The following is a 17,586-nucleotide window of genomic DNA, read 5'->3' on the forward strand; positions in this document are numbered from 1 at the left end:
TCTGCTTCAGATCAGAAGCTGTTAATTAGCCTCACATTTAAGTCTTTTTGACCAATAGGAAATTTAATAATAATGGAAGAGGGGACCATCCTTATAATAAAATGTAAAATAATACACAACCTTGAAAATTAATTAATTAATAGTGTTTGTTTGAATTTGGGTACGTAAATAGTGATGGCGACTATGAATTGTATTTGTCAAGAGGCCATTGAAGGTCATGTGAATTTTGTCTCATTTTCAATTTTCTTAAAGAGAAGGGCTGTCAGTTATGGATTGTTCTCTATCTATCTGGGGTCACTTGAACAGCATTTTCGTATTCAATATATGGTATTCCCTTCTGCTTAGAGTATCCTTTTTTGGGACACTAGTGAGTAACCTCTATCCATGATCATATAAAAAATATGTGGATGTAGCTTTTTGGCATCCAAAATTGATGATAGCCGAACTCTTTATGTTATTAAAGATATTAATATTAAGGGTAAAATATACTTTTTATTTCTGAAATTTAGTAAAAATTTTAAAAATACTCTTAAATTTTATTTTGTTTTAATTTTGTCCCATAAGTTTTCGATTTGCATCAAATATATTCCCGGCAGCTAAATTTTTAAAAAATTTAAGATCAATCTAACAATAATGCATGAGAATGATACTTGATTTGCTTGTGTTGATGGTTGTTCTTATGAAATTATTGTTGAATTGGTGTTAAATTTTTTGAAAAATTAGCCGTCAAGGGTATATTTGATGCAAATCGAAAATTTTTGGAACAAAATTGAAACAAAATAAAACTTAGGGGTATTTTTAAAACTTTTTGTCAAACTTCAAAGACAAAAAATATACTTTACCCTAATATTAATTAGATAGTTAGAGACTTTTATATATACATTTCACAACTTATACTACAAAGAGTGCTTCGTTTATAGTTAATATTCAAAACTGACTATTGAAATTTGATTATCGATTCAATTTGGTCTTTTAATTTTCAATCGATTCAATTTGTATATATTAAAATTTTAAGACATGACTAATGAGCGGATAATTTATACGCTTTTTGGGATTGTTTTTAGGTAGTTTTTAGTATGATTTAGTTAGTTTTTAGTATATAATTATTAGTTTTTATGCAAATTGAGGGACTTTGCTATGAGTTTGTGTATTTTTCTGTGATTTCATGTATTTTTTGGCTGAAATTGAGGGACCTGAGCGAAAATCTGATTTAGAGGCTAAAAAAGGATTGAAGATGCTGTTGGATTCTGACCTCTCCACACTCGAAGTGGATTTTCTGGAGCTAAAAAAGCCCAATTGGCACACTCTTAATTGCGTTGGAAAGTAGACATCTTGGGCTTTCCAGCAATGTATAATAGTTTATACTTTACCCAAGATTTGATGGCCCAAACTGGTGTTCCAAGTCAGCATAAAAATTCTGGCGTAAAACGCCCAAACTGGCATCAAAGCTGGCATTTAACTCCAAGAGAAGCCTGTGCACGTGAAAGCTTCAATGATCAGCCCAAGCACACACCAAGTGGGCCCCGGAAGTGGATTTCTGTATCATTTACTTATTTCTGTAAACCCTAGATTACTAGTTTTCTATAAATAGGACCTTTTACTATTGTATTTTCATCTTTTTGATCATCTGTGATCTGTTGATCATCTTTGATCTTGGGATCATGTCTTTGAACCCTTTTTCGATTGTTTCATGCTATTTGGGAGGCATGGCCATTCGGCCATGTCTAGACCTTGTTCTTATGTATTTTCAACGGTGGAATTTCTACACCCCATAGATTAAGGTGTGGAGCTCTGTTGTTCCTCATGAATTAATGCAAGTACTATTATTTTTCCTTCAATTCACGCCTACTTCTTCTCCAAGATATACTCTTGTTCTTAATTCAGTTAAATCAGAATGAAGGGGTGACCCGTGACAATCACCTAATCTTTGTTACTCGCTTAGCCAAGATCCGCGTGCCTGACAAACACAAAAGCGGTCTACATGATGTTCAACGTAGTCATTGGACGCCAGCTGGAGTATACTCTCTTGGATATCTAATACAGAGGACCGAGTCTGTGAGATTAGTATCTTCGTAGTATAGGCTAGAACCAGTGGCAGCATTCTTGGAATCCAGAAAGTATAAACCTTGTCTGTAGTATTCCGAGTAGGATCCAAGATCCGGAAAGTATAAACCTTGTCTGTGGTATTCCGAGTATGATCTGGGAAGGGATGATTGTGACGAGCTTCAAACCTGCGAATGTTGGGCGTAAGTGACAGTGCGCAAAAGGACAATGGTCATATTCCGACGCTAGCGGAAACCGACAGATGATTAGCTCTGCAGTGACAGCGCAAATGGATTTTTTTTCATCTGAGAGGATCATACAGCTTGCCATGGAAGGAGGTAATGCATGGTTGGAAGAAAGAAGTAGAAAAGCAGAGGTTCAGAAGTGACAAAGCATCTCCATACGCTTATCTGAAATTTCCACCAATGAATTACATAAGTATTTCTATCTTATTTTATGTTTTAATCACATTTTAATTATCAAAACCTCATAACCAATTTAATCTGCCTGACTGAGATTTACAAGGTAACCATAGCTTGCTTCAAGCCGACAATCTCTGTGGGATCGACCCTTACTCACGTAAGATATTACGTGGACGACCCAGTGCACTTGCTGGTCAGCTGCACGAAGTTGTGTATCACAATTTCGTGTACCAATGACTCAAGTTGGCTTTTTGGTTCATTTTCGTCACTGAATAAATGATGTAGCAGGTTTAGTTGGCACCTGATTTAGTCTCTCATCATTAATTCTAAAGCACACACCCCATACTCTAATTTCTCTCATTCTCAGTCTCTCACAAACAGCTGAGAGCTCATTGCTCACTCCTAGACACCACCACGCCATCAAAGCTCACCTCAGCGACTTGGCCCAACTCCATTCACTGCCAATGCACACTCGCCACTATCGTCGTGTTTCTCGCTAAATCCTCAGCGTCGTGAGTTCGGGTGTCGCCACTCTTCTCCATCTGTGCTCGACTACTAGCGTCTCGGCCTCGCTGCACCTCTGTCAGTGAGTGCTCGAGGCCTCGAGCTATCCTTCTTAGTTCCTGCAGCGTGTTGTTGTTGTATGCCATCACTGCATACAACCAAATGCCTCGTTTGTTTGCGAAAATCGCCTAAGCTGTTCGCGTCTCACCGCGCCTCCCTCCACCAATGAGTACTCGAATTGTGCGTGGTTATTGTGCTGTTCGTCGCCCGTGGTTATTGCTGCTTGCACTGCATTGTTCGTCTACCTACATTGCTCGATTCTTTCACTGCAACAACAATGAACAGATAAACTTTTGTTTTCACTTATTCTAATATTCTATATTAATTTTTAATAGTTGATTTATTGATGTTATTTTTGTTAATTTTATTGTTGATTGGTTTATGAATTTGATTAGAATATAACAAAAAAAAGAATATTCAAGTAAAGACTTTTGGACTTTCATATTAAAGATCAATAAAAGAGTAATGAAATTTTATTGTTGAAGCTTGATTTAACATATTCAACAAGTTTAAGTAGTCGAATCAAATAAATTATATTTTGTATAACTATTACTTTGATATGCTCAAAAATTGGAAATTTTTTGTAAATAAGTTGGAGGAGGTGAGAGAGATTATACTGAAAATGAGGTATGATTCTACCTTTATCTACCATTATTATAGGTCTCAATCTTGTGGAGAATGTTATCATATCGGCGGGGGCGAAGCTCGAACCTCTTTTATGAGGGGGCTAACATGTGAAATATAACTAAATAGAGAACAAAAAATAAAATTAGGGAGGGGCCAAATTATAAAATTAGAAGACTTTATAAGTAAAATTTATTTATTTGGGAGGGGCCATTGCCCCCTTTCATATATACTAATTTTCGCCCCTGCATATCAGCACATAAATTAAATTCACAAATTGAGAGAGTAATAAATTAATCAAATAAGAAGAGAAGAAAATAACCCAATTAAAAACGACACTTTAAAAAAAATTCGATGCGTGCCATGTTATTTTTTTAGTGATAAAAATAGACAAAAGGATTAACTTAAATCACATTTTAAAGTTTTAAAGTATAAATGGAATCAATTAAAAAATTAAAAAGTTAAATTGAATAAAAATCAAATTTCAAGAATATTTTGAATATTAAACCGCTTCACTTATATATATATATATATATATATATATATATATATACTTATTTAGCAAGATATCATCAAAATTTTTATCATCTATCTTAAAAAAAGGGCAATTCACCAAAATAAAATATTTAAGTTTCAATATTACCAAAAAATATAACTTTTGATGTTTTGAGACGAAAATGCAATTTTTTCTAATTCTATGTAATCCGTGGGAAAGGTACTATAGATTCTGAATGAACGTAAATCGTGGTTGGGATTCCACGATTTACGTTGAAACGCCAATGCATGAAAACCGTGGTAGGAGTTCTACGGTTTCTATTTGAATGTGTAATGAGCATAAACCGTGGAAGGGATCCAGCAGTTTATGCTCTACTATAAATACGTGGAAGGGGTGCAGCAGATTATTCATTTCAAAACACTTCCAACTTTAGTGAGAGAAAGTGGAGTTTCTAGAAAGAGGAAGAATAGGAAAAGTTGAGTGTTTGAAAATTTTCTTGGGTCGGGATCATGGTAGACAAACGCAGTCTTTATCTGAATGATGTTGCTCACATAACCGGCAGCATCAACGAAGAGGTAAGCCTGCTATATTTTATTCATTGTATTTCATTTAATAGAGAAATGTAGGTTACGAATTAGGATCATTTAGGTTTATGATTAGGATTATTTAGGATTAGGATTTGTTAATTAGGACTAGGATTTTGAAATTAGGAGATAGGTCCAAATGTTTAAGTAGAGTATTGTTTCTCTCGTAATTAAAATATAGGGTTCAAACTCAAATTTGATGTTTTCTAAGCGTTCATGTTTGAAAACAAAGTTTTGAAATTTGAACTTTTAAACATGTAGGTTTAAAAAGTAGATTTTGTAAGTTGAACCTCGTGGTTATATTTTCACTCTTAAATTTAAAAAATTATAAGTGTTTTTTAGCTTTGTTGAACGTTCGATTTAGATTATATCATGTTATGTTCAGTAATTGCTTATGTTGAATTAAAGATTCATGTCTTATATTATAGCCTTATTAATTTGAACATAGAATTGTTGTTAGTGATGCAATCTCACTTGGTTTTTGGTTTTTCATCTCACCTGTTATAGCCTAGTAGGTGCATCACTAGTGTCCGGAGGTAACAGAACATGCCTCTGCATGACAGGATCATACTGTATCTGGAGAAGGCAGGTCTGTACCACCTGGCGAGGCTCAACACGAGGTGGTTCTGGTTGGATGAACCCCTCGTCAGCGCATTAATTGAGAGGTGGCGTCCTGAGATGCACACCTTTCATATGCCATTTGGGGAGTGCATCATCGCGCTGCAGGATGTTGCATACCAGCTGCGGTTTCCCGTGGATGGTTTACTTGTATCCGGTTGCCTGACAGATTTTGAGAAGCTGACGGAGGATGGCCGACCCGCTTGGGAGTGGTTTCAAGAACTCTTTGGCGAGCTTCCCCCACCGAATAAGGTGAAGCAGTTTACGGTTCACTTCACCTAGTTTCATGAGAGATTCAGGGTGCTGCCCAAGGATGCCACTGAGGATACTATACGGATATATGCACGGGCCTATATTATGCTGCTGCTATCCACTCAGTTGTTCGGTGATAAGAGTGGAAATCGGGTTCATATTTGGTGGTTGCCCTTTGTGGTGAGACTTGATGACATGGGCAGTTACAGTTGGGCTTCGGTAGCATTAGCCTGGCTATATCGATGTATGTGTCGGGTTGCGAACAGGAATGTGACGAACTTGGCCGGCCCACTCCAGTTACTGCCATCGTGAATCTTCTGGCGGTTTTCTAGTCTTAGATCGCGTGGATTCGACGATTTTTCTTTTCCGTTGGCTTCCAGGTATCGATACTCAAGAAAATTAGAAATCCGGTTTTCTTTTTTAGGTTAAAGTAATTAACTTATCTGTTATCAGTTTATTTGATTATTTAACCATATCTTCGTTCAGGTGGGCCACGTATTTACCGACATTCGACCGTAGGGAGGAGAGAGTCACATGTTGATGCAAGTGGGATAAGAAAAAAGCCCAAGACTCCACATTCTCCCCCTCCACGAGAAAAAAGGCTACGAGCAAGATATTTGAGTTTCCATCTTGCGCGATTGCTAAAATTAAAGTCCCACCATACTTCCCACAAAGATGAGTCCCGTCGATGCTAACTAGTGGCTTGCAATGCCTAAATGCTTCAATGCATGGAGGGAATGTCCAGAAAAGACTATGAAAGTACCTCGCAGACTCATCAATCTGATCATCAATACGCACCAGAGAAGTCTTCAACACTGCCACGGTTCCGTCCATCGTGGCTTGTACCCCTAGCATCCAACGTGACAACTTGGCATAGGACTCCTCCCAATCCCCATATATCTGTGCAACGCTTTCTGTTTTTCCATCCACACCTTCCTATAACTTGGCTTGAATCCATGCGTTGTTTCTGTAGCTTCTTGTAGCACCTTTATCGTAACCGCTTCATCTGCCCTCACCAATGGAAATATCCTGGCACAAATGACATGGTGATCAAGTTGTCGATGGTCGCTGGAAATCGACGTCGCCAAGCAAGTGTGAGGTCTGTTGTACCTTCTAACCTCCTAAGTACCCTTAGGCTGTCGAAGTGTGATGCGAATCAACCACGTGCAGCCATTCCCAAACTCTTTGCATCCCCTATGAAACTTTAGATGATCTGACTCCATCACCCGATACTGAACTCCACGATGGATGCTATAATCCTTAACACTCAACACAGCTTCCTCCTTAGTTTAGAAAGATTGGCCAATCTGAAAGTCTCCAGAAGGATTTCCCTTGAGTAACCCCTGCCTCCCAGAGGTGGGATCTATGTCCGGGTGCTGGCCGATTGCTTCGATATATTCAACGTGGAGAAATGTGGCAGTTGTTGGCCTAAACCAGAACTCGATGGCCTCAGACATACTGGTGGCGTCCTCGGAGTATCCTCCTCACTGTCTCCCAATATGTGATCTGGCTCATCATCCGGATCATCCTCTCGCATCGCATTCTCAATATGATCCGGCTCACCCTCACCAAACAATCCAAGAATCAAACCAGGTGACCTAGCTGCCGCTGGTGGAATAGATGGAGGTTCAGCCAACAGACCACCAGCTGCAACGACAAGCATCGAAGTTAATGCACCCCCGACTGTCATCGACTGAGGATTTGGCACCGATGCACCAGAACTATCAAAACTATCTTCCAACTTGGTAAAAAGCTTGTGTATTCTCACTTCCAGAAAACTGCGCCGACAATGAAACAAAATCACTATGTCTTCGTCCGACCCTATCACAAATGTTTCATACTGCACCCCAGCTGAAACAACTGCAATCGAAATGTTGTAAAACAGCTTCTTCACCCACTTGGACCTACACAGCACTGCCTTTTGCAAAATGCTCATCTTTAGTTCTGACAAAGTCATCGTGGAACGCACAAAAACACTAACCGATTTTTTGTCAGTGAACTTAACTCCATGCCTTTCGCTTTTTTTAATTTTTCCAGAGGTGTGGACTAGGACCAAAAAACTCTCCTCACTCATTTTTGAACAAGTGAAAATGACTTTCTACATCACAATAGTTCTCCTGGGTGGGTATTTATAGGCGAAATAGGTCCATGCATAAACTGCTGAACCCCTACAGCGGTTTATGCTCATTGCACATTCAAACAGAAACCGTGGAATCCCTACCACAATTTTCATGCATTGGCGTTTTAACATAAACCGTGGAACTCCAACCACAATTTGCGTTCATTCAGAATCCGTCGTACTCCTCCCACAGATTACATAGAATTAGGAAAAATTGCATTTTCGTATCAAGGATTCAAAAGTTGTATTCTGGTAATATTGAAACTCAAAAGTTTTATTTTAGTAAATTGCCCTTAAAAAAATCTGCTTTGATATGGAGTTTTCATTAATCTCGTATTTTTTATTTTTTTATTTTTTTAAAATTATTTAGTATTTTCTGTATGTCCAAGTTTAAATTTATTAAACACGAATAAATCTAATTAATTTAAAATTTAAATTTTAAAATTATAATTAATTTTTTTAATTTATTGTTTACATTACTAAAATAAAGGTTATTTCCCTCTACTTTCTCTTGTTTCTTATGCAGTTATACTCATTCTATGCCCCAACAATTATTATCAGGTTTATGCCCATCCCAAAACTTAAATAATCGTTCAAAAACTCACCCCATTTAAAGCGATCATATCAAATTGTCATCCCTGATGGAAAATATTTTTTTTTTCTTTTACCAATTAATATTTAAGGAGCTCCGTACACTTCAAATTTCATAATAATTAATGTCCCTTACTGTGTGTTTAAATAACACTTACTCTATATATGATTGATTTATTATTTAATAATATTTAAAAAATAATATCTAAAATTATTTCATATATAATATAATATTTATAATTTTATATACATAATATTTATAATTATATATTTATTATATTTAAAATTATATCATTATTTTAATAATAATTTATAAATATTAAATAAAATAACTTAAATTATTTAGACTAATTTTTTTATTGTTTTCCAATTATTTTCATTATGTCATGTCCAAGTTGAGTGGCCAAAAGCCCCTCACATAAATGGCTTGTACCTCACCATTGACCCTACCCCATTATTTCTACTATATATCCATATGCAATAGTTTCTTCTATCTCATCAAAGATAATTTATCTAAATAAAAATATTTAAAATTTATATTTATGTAAATATAATAATTTTAAATTGATTATATGCAAGTCTTATTTTAAATTTATACCAATCGCAAAATTTGTATCATATTTTATTATTTACATATAAATCCTAAACTTTTTATTACAGTTTATAAAAAAACGAATTTACACGTAAACCATAAAATTTTTACCACTGTTTATGAAAAGGTCGATTTACACATAAATTATAAAATTTTTATCACGATTTACAAAGAGTTATGTCTCTATATAAGAGAGAAAAAATTGGAATAGTATTCATTGTAGAAAAGATGATAAAATCATATTTTAAGTAGATTAAATATGTGAAAAGAAAATTAATAAAGTATTCAGTCAAAAAAATAGATGAAATAAAATAAAGATAAACAAGGGGTGAAAAAGAGAAAAAAATCTAGAAAGATCATTTATAAGATGATCAAACGATAATAGAATTCAATAGCATTATTTGATTTATATAATAAATTCTATTTAGTGGGATAAGATTTTGTTATTGTTATTGTTGATATAAATAAGTCTAGATAATAAATAAATAATAAAAATGTCTTTATTGAGATAAATTAATTGTAATTTTTCTCTTAGTAATTATTATGTAAAGAGTGTTTATTAGGATCGATCAATCAATAAAAAATGTAAGTGCGAACCATCTTACTAAACTATAATTAGTTATTGTAACGTAAAAATGAAATACCGTGAACCATGTTAAAGTGATAGCAGTGGGGATTTTTTGAATGAAAGATGCAGGTAGGTAATGAAAATATTTAAATAATATAAATAATAAATATACTAGATGTTCATTTCATTAGATATATGGATAGTTATTTTAATATTAAAATTTAGATAATTAATTTAAAAATATAATATATTTTTATTTAATTAATAATTATTTATATTATTTAAAATGGTTATTATTTATCTAGCATTTCCTTTTTTGAATTTAAGTGTGTGATTATGTATACTAGTAAATCACGAATAGGTTCAGGTTTTTATCTGATTCATTTGGTTTTTATCTTATGATTTCAGATAGGAAATGATCTTTTTGTGAATAAAGAATTATATTTTTTTTTAATTGTTCTAGGCTTAGCTTCTAGCTGTATTTTTTTTAATTGTTCTAGACTTTGGATACTTAGGTTTATTTTAAAGAAATTTTTTAATAAAAAATAAAATGGAGTGAAAAATAAAAATTTATACTTAAATGTTTAAAAAATATATGCATCGTATATTATAATTTTTTTTAGGTTTTCCATTTATTCTAAAAGAATAATCTTTACCTTTTACCAAAATATTTTTTTTTAACCGTGATATTATCTTTATGTTAAGAAAAAAATAATTTTTTTACCAAAATAATTTTCTTCAGCTAGTATACATAGAGACGTAGTTTTTCATAAACTATGATAAGAATAGACAGTTTATGATCAAACATGTTTTTTCATAAATCGTAATAGAAGTTTTTCAGTTTATATATGTTAAATTTGTCTCTTCATAAATTATGGTAAAAATTTCACAATTTATATATAAATGGCAAAATATAATAGGAGTTCTGCAGTTTGTATAAATTTAAAATAGAACACACATATAATCAATTCAGAATTAGTGTATTTACATAAATATAAATTCTAATTATTTTATTTAAATAAATCGTCCTAACTTTATTTTATTACGAGAAAACATTTGCCTTTTGACATAATTAAAAAAATAACTTTGTGGGAAGCATGAGAACACGGTTGCAGATGAATAGCCTGAAACTATTTGTCTTCTTCCCCACAATGTTTCCCACTCTTTTAGCGGGCTAATGGGTGTCATTCCATCTGTCCCTTGAACCCATGCCACAGTATAGTGATAGCTATGTCTTGTTGCATTATTGTACTGTGGATAAAGTTCATTATTAATTATCTGTGTTATATTATATATATATATGCCGGATCAAATATATTTTATCTCTTGGAATTTTATTTATCCGATTAGAATATATCCATATGGATTTGGAATCAATTTGGTTAATTCAAGGGTTGCATATTAGATTCTTCTCGAGCAGAAGTACTTATATTCAAATTTATTCAAGTCTTATGAAAATAATAATAAAAGAAAAAACTTGTTTCGTCATAATATAAATATAAATAAATAGTATAAATTAAAGAATTAATTTTTAAATAATTTAAAATATATGATTAAAATTTAAAATTTAAAATTTAAAAATTAAAATATTATATATTTTTTTATTAATTTAATAATTAATTTTTAAAGAACATAAAATATTTTTATAAATTTATTGGTGTATATATATTGACTAAATTTATAAAAATATTTTATATATACTAAAAATTAATTATCAAATTATTCAATATATATATATATATATATATATATATATATATATAACACTAAATAAATAACTTCTAAAATAATTAGGGTAAAATATACCATTAAATCAAACCCAACTCAATGTTACACAATTCATCCAAATAAAAAAATGTTACATGGATCTCCCCAGTCCCTAATCACCTTTCTATGAAAATCAAATGAGTCAAATTAGATTTAGCTCTCTATGTAAATTTAATCAGTCTGTTTCGATTTATGCATGCATGCATGCTGTCTTAGTAAATCTAATCAGACATGCATGCATGCTGTTCTAGACATGCATGCATAAATCGAAACAGGCTGATTAAATTTGTAGAGAAAGTTAAAATACACAAAAACATATTTTTGACATTTGAAATAATTAAATAAATTTTACTAATAATTTAAGTTCAACTAGAATTTAATTTTGGGAAAAAAAAATTCAAATTTTGAGCCCATAATAACTATCTATATGTTCACGCACTATTGCTCGTAACTGGTATTCACACAATAGTAGTATCATCTTCAACCTTTGGATAGGTGACTAGATCCGATTTGTGATTCAACCAATGAGAAACGAGCCAACAACCATATCTCTTTTATTATTTGTCTATGATTTTTCATGTTTTTGGTACTATATATGGATTTATCTCTCACTCGCTCTACGAAGCTCGTATACAAATATATTTCTCGGCCAAAAACTTTTTAATTTTTCTTAGCAAGAATAACAAGATACAGGTTTCACCATTGAAACTTAAGTTTTGGGTAAAACCACTACAAGAAACCAGGATTTTGCTATGCTTTTAAAGCGTGGCAGAAAGTGGAAAAAAGCGTGGCGATAGATTTTTGTCACGTTTTTTGAGCAACCGGCACGCTTTTGAAAAGGTCACATCTACTAGCGTGCCGGTTGCTTTATCGCCACGCTTTTTTTGTTGCCACGCTTTTATATATTACTACGCTTTTAAGCATGACCGTATACGAGAGGATATGGCTACGCTTTTAAAGCGTGCTAGTAGTTAGATACGACCACGTTTTTAAAGCTTGACAATAGTTAGAGATACGCCTACGTTTTTAAAGTGTGCTAAAAGTTAGAGATATGGCTACGCTTTAAAAGCATGGCGAAAAAGGGCTGCTGTATGGAATAGATACGCTTTTAAAGCATGGCTATAAATTTGTTCAAGTTCAATTGTTTTTTTTTTTAATTTTCGTAATAAAACCTAACAAAATTCATAGATAATGTAAAATTTAGACAATATAAAACCTTCATAAACTTGTATACCAAATATAGTGGTTGATCACATGACAAGCTCTAACAAAAAATCAAAGTGATAACAACAACCCATGAATTTGTAATACATGCATTACAATTCCAACAACTATTACATTATCTACTTCCTTTAAAACTACAAAATACACATTAAAAACTACAAAATACCCTTCCCTCTTGTGATGTCTTGCATATCATAGGCCAACCATTTCCATCTGTCCTTATCTGTTTGCCTGTCCTCATTGATCGCCACAATCCTGAAGCTTCCGGAGGAAACCTTGCTGCTGTTGGGGATTCTTGATATAACCTTCTTCAAGCTGCTTCCGAAGAAAGCTGATAAACTGGGAATTGATGAAGCCACAACCCACAGCTCCAGAACCATTCAAACTCACCTGCAATGTAAAATTACATTATTCTCTTGTTATTTAAGAGTTACTACTCTATTCAAAACTATAATAAAACTCTGTCGTCACGCTTTAAAAGCATGCCTGTTTCTCTCTATGGCTACGCTTTTTAAGCATAACAAAAAAAATGTGGCCAAATTTTTAATCAATTGCCACCCTTATAGAAGCGTAGCCATTGACTCTTTTCGTCACGCTTTTGAAGCGTATCAAAAAAATATGACCAAGTCTCTCTTCAATTGCCACCCTCATAAAAGCGTGGTCATTGATCACTTTTGGCCACGCTTTTAAAGCATGGAAAAAAAAGCGTGGCCATAGACCTTCTTTCTTGTAGTGAACACACAATTAAACCAAATTCAACTCAATATTACACTATTCACCCAAATAAAAAAATATTACATAGATATCCCCAATCACCTCTCTATGTAAATCGAGTGAGTCAGACTAGATTTAGCTCTCCATGTAAATCTGTTGAATTAAGAAATCAACTAACATAATTGATGATGACAAATATTAATTTTATTCGGCCAACAACCCAATTAGTTTTGATAATTTTGTTTTAAGTGATGCAGGCTAAATTTCAATAATGCAACAGCCCAAATAAATGGAACAAAAATCTGAAGCTTTCATAGTGTGCTGCACTTTCAAATAAAGCCCAAATTAATTTAGAACAAAGAAATATAGTTGCAGCAGCCCAAAATGATGGAAATCAAACCAAAAACAAAGTAGGCTATAAAATACTAAAAGCCCAAAGTTGTTAAGCAAAGAAATCACTTGGGCTGAATATGAAGAAAGCCAACCCAAGCCCGAGTTGCTCACCCAAGTTGATCCCACCAAGCTTCTCATACAAGTTTGAAGTCTACACTATCTCTTATTGCTTCGGTCAGCAACAAAATAAAAGAAAGAGATATTTGTTCCTCTTGCTCATTTTATCGGAGAAAAAAGAAAGAAAAAGCTTAATCATAAAGCAAAGATCTAATCACCCACATCAATCCATATTAAACTGAGTCATAAATTAAATGTGATTTATTTCCATTTGCATGCAACTTACTTTCTTCTCTTCATCTCAAATCTTCTGCTTTACCATTTTTGGATAAATGAAAAAAAGTGTTCTATGTTCTACACTGCTGCGCATCTACGGCTATAAGTGTGTCTTGTGGACCAAGTTGTGTTTCAATGGCCAAGATTTGGTTTACTATTGAAAATTTGTGTTTGTTGTCCTGTGGCTTTCAGTCAATAAAGAAGGTCAGAAACAAAGTTCCTAATTTGAGGATTAACTGAAAAAGGTGATGTGATGAGTTGGTGAAGCACACAGCTCAAGGAGTTGACCTAGGAGAGAGTAACTCAGCAAAATGCAAGGAGATACAAAAGAAGAGTTTTGATAATTCGGAAGCCAATAAGAGAAAACTAGTGTTATTGAGATTCATGTTCTGAGAAGAGCTCTTTGAAGAAGTTCATCAACTTCGACAGTGCTTCCTAGTCAAAGGAGCATTCTGCCAAAATGAAGAACTGAATCAGAGGCTAGCAAATCTGGTTTATCACATAGCAAAGAGGCTGTTGAAGAGTCAATCTCCTTCATGTTTTACAGATTATATTTCTTTTTAATGTTTATCATTCTGTAATTTCTTGAGTGAAAATACATAATTAGAGAGCTCAAGTAAAAGTCAATGAGTGAAAAGAGGCTAAGTGATACACTTGAGAGAAAAGCTTAGAGTTATTTCAAGTTTCTTTAGGTTAAGTCTGTGTCTTATATCTTGTACATGTGAGGTACCCCTTTCTTAGTTGGGTGAGCACTAAGAGTGAATAGTTAGATATTAGCATAACCAAGTCAAGTTAGGTTAGAACTTGAGAGTGAAAGAATTGTGTTAATCCTGTGGAATTGGTGTATGTAATACTTTAACTATAGTGGAAATTCCACTACTGTTGTGGTAGAGACTGGATGTAGGTTGCATTGCACAAGGCAACTGAACTAGGATACATGATGGTGTCAGCTTTTGTCTTCCTACTCTGTTCTGTTTTCTGATATTCATGAGATAAAAATAAATTGTCTCATAAATTTTCCACCGCTGAATTTAAACAGAATCAGAAGTGAAAGTTTGTTTTAAAGGGTTATTTCAGTAATATAAAAAAGGCCATAGATTCAACCCCCCTTCTCTAAGCCTTCTATAACCTTCAAAATCTAATCAGGCTGTTTCGATTTATGCATGTATGCATTCTGTCTTAGTAAATCTAATCACCTTGTTTCGATTTATGCAAGCATGCATGCTGTCCTAGTAAATCGAATCAGGGTGATTAGATTTACTAGGACAGCATGCATGCATGCATAAATCGAAACAGGCTGATTAGATTTAGTTATGTGTTTTATTATTTTAATTATTTTTTAGTTAAAACTGAAAAGAATTTTATTCTAGTGAGAGAAATAAATATAACTACTTTAATCCATTTGGACGTCGATTTTCCTGCCGTTGCTCACCCTTTGTCTTTGTTTGATTGCATTTTTTGTTTCTTTTAGGTAGAGACTTTGTTTATTTAAATGGAGATCAGAATGAATTTGTTGGAGAAATTATTTCATTCTAAAATATTTGTTTAACCTTTATTACAATGAAAACTTAAGGGTAAAATACACAATTAATCTAAACCCAACTCAATATTACATAATTCACTCAAATGAAAAAACGTTACATGGATTTTCTCAATCACTTCTCTATGTAAATCGAATGAGGCAGACTAGATTTAGCTGCTCTATGTAAATCGGAACAGACTAGTTCGATATATGCATGTATGCATGCCGTTTTAGTAAATCTAATCACCATGTTTCGATTTAGCCTGCTCTAGTAAATCTAATCAACTTGTTTCGATTTAACACTGTCACTGTCCTTATATAATTTGAATGGTACTTATTAGATTAACATGCATACATAAATCGAACTACGCAAATTAGATTTACTATGAGGCTAACCTATATAAATATGATATGAACGTGAATTCTGTATGAGAGTGAAACACAATAGCTAGTGAGGATAGTTTTCTAGTATTGGTGCACTATAGAGGGTCGATTAAGAAAAAAACACGTTCTGGAATTAAATTTACTGATAAGGATCCCCTTAGTATTTTTTGAAACCTTCAACCAGTTTTACTGAGTTCCTGAACTCTATAATCCAAAAACCGGGGTTGCAAGGCGTGAAACGGATTGAGAAGTTATTCTATAGAATTTCGATTTCAATTTTGCGGGATGACGTCAAGTAAGATTCGTTCGTCATAGGAAATGACGAAGATTTGGAAGTTCTATTCCATTGTCGTCAGTTTCCCGATGTTAGGACCTCTGAGCTGTTGGCCAAGCTTGTAGATGTGGTCTCCAGCTCAGGTGGTTCGAATCGGAATCCCCAAGCTCCAGCAACGGGAGTTTGTTCTAGTTTGAGGCATAGTGGTGCCTCCTCATTCGTGCCTGTGATTGCACCTGAGGCAATGTTGGTTGCCTCACCGTCCTTCGCAGCTGATCTAACCTGCAGTGGTGACGAAGAAGTAGGTATTACTGATACGACACCAGTTTCATTACAGGGTGGAACACTGGATGATATAGAGGATGTACTGTGGGATGATATCGAGCCGGACATCATTGTCGATGATGGTGGTGATGACATAGCAGGTAGTAATCCAGCGGGGCGTGATGGAGCGTCTAGTTCAGGGACTCAGTAGTGGCATCGTTGGCACCACCAGGAATCTCTCCGAATGTGTCCTACATCCAACTGCATCTCACCGTAAATTTGTCGATGTAGTTCGCAGGAGGCAAAACACCCAGCAGCTCCTGAAACCACACCCAAGCTGGGTGACCACCCTCGATGTATCGCTCAAACTCCGTCAGGCATCCACTGATGTACTATCCATCAATCGGTAGCCCTAACTAGTATGCCACGTCTTGTAATGTAATCATGCACTCTCCGAACGGCATATGAAATATGTGCCTCTTCGGATGTCATCTTTCCACGAATGCACTCATCAATAGCTCATCCAACCTAAACCAAGTCTCGTTCAGCCTTGCAAGATGGTATAAACCAGTCATCTGTAAGTACGAAACGATTCTCTCGTCCAAGCGCATATCCTACTGTCGTCCCATGCTACCGATGCATCGGTGAGGCTACATAAACAATATAACAAATTGTCTCTTACGACCACATCAAAACATATTTATAAAAAAATAGCATCTAATGAATCTCTTAATCCAAATAATGCCATATACGCAACTAAATAATGTTACGGGTACAAACACAAAATAAAATCATATATTCATCAAATTGGGCCTAATAAAAATAAGTTTAATACTAATAAAATTTTTTTACTAACAATCCAAATCACAACATCGATTCCATTGACTACTCTTACTCTAACTAAGTTTCACTGCACATTATCTTCACTACTCATATTCTTCTACTGATTTGTAATTACTATCCAAATTAGAACTTGCTCGGTCAAACCTCTAGAGATCATTAAGCCACTAATCTAACCACTCTATCTACTTTAACAATTGTAATAATGAGCATCATTAAAATAGACAAAAAAATTAAAGTAAAACATTTAATTATTTAAAAAAAATGTATGCACTAACCTCTTCATTGATGACACCAGCAATATGGACAACTCCGTCCAAACAATAAAGACAGTCCGGATCAGGGACGGATCTACTCTATAAGATGTGGGGGCAAGCGCCCCCACTACGATTTGAAAT

General features: G+C 34.0%; 1 protein-coding gene across 1 annotated transcript; it reads left to right on the top strand.

Moving 5' to 3' along the window:
* Positions 1-5,279: 5,279 nt before the first annotated feature.
* Positions 5,280-6,811, top strand: LOC130935549 (protein MAIN-LIKE 2-like). Its single transcript, XM_057865345.1, has 3 exons — positions 5,280-5,618; positions 5,730-5,822; positions 6,587-6,811. The coding sequence occupies exons 1-3, from the start codon at positions 5,280-5,282 to the stop codon at positions 6,809-6,811; spliced, it is 657 nt and encodes a 218-aa protein (XP_057721328.1).
* Positions 6,812-17,586: the final 10,775 nt, after the last annotated feature.

This window comes from Arachis stenosperma, chromosome 1, assembly GCF_014773155.1.
Source record: "Arachis stenosperma cultivar V10309 chromosome 1, arast.V10309.gnm1.PFL2, whole genome shotgun sequence".
NCBI lineage: Eukaryota > Viridiplantae > Streptophyta > Magnoliopsida > Fabales > Fabaceae > Arachis > Arachis stenosperma.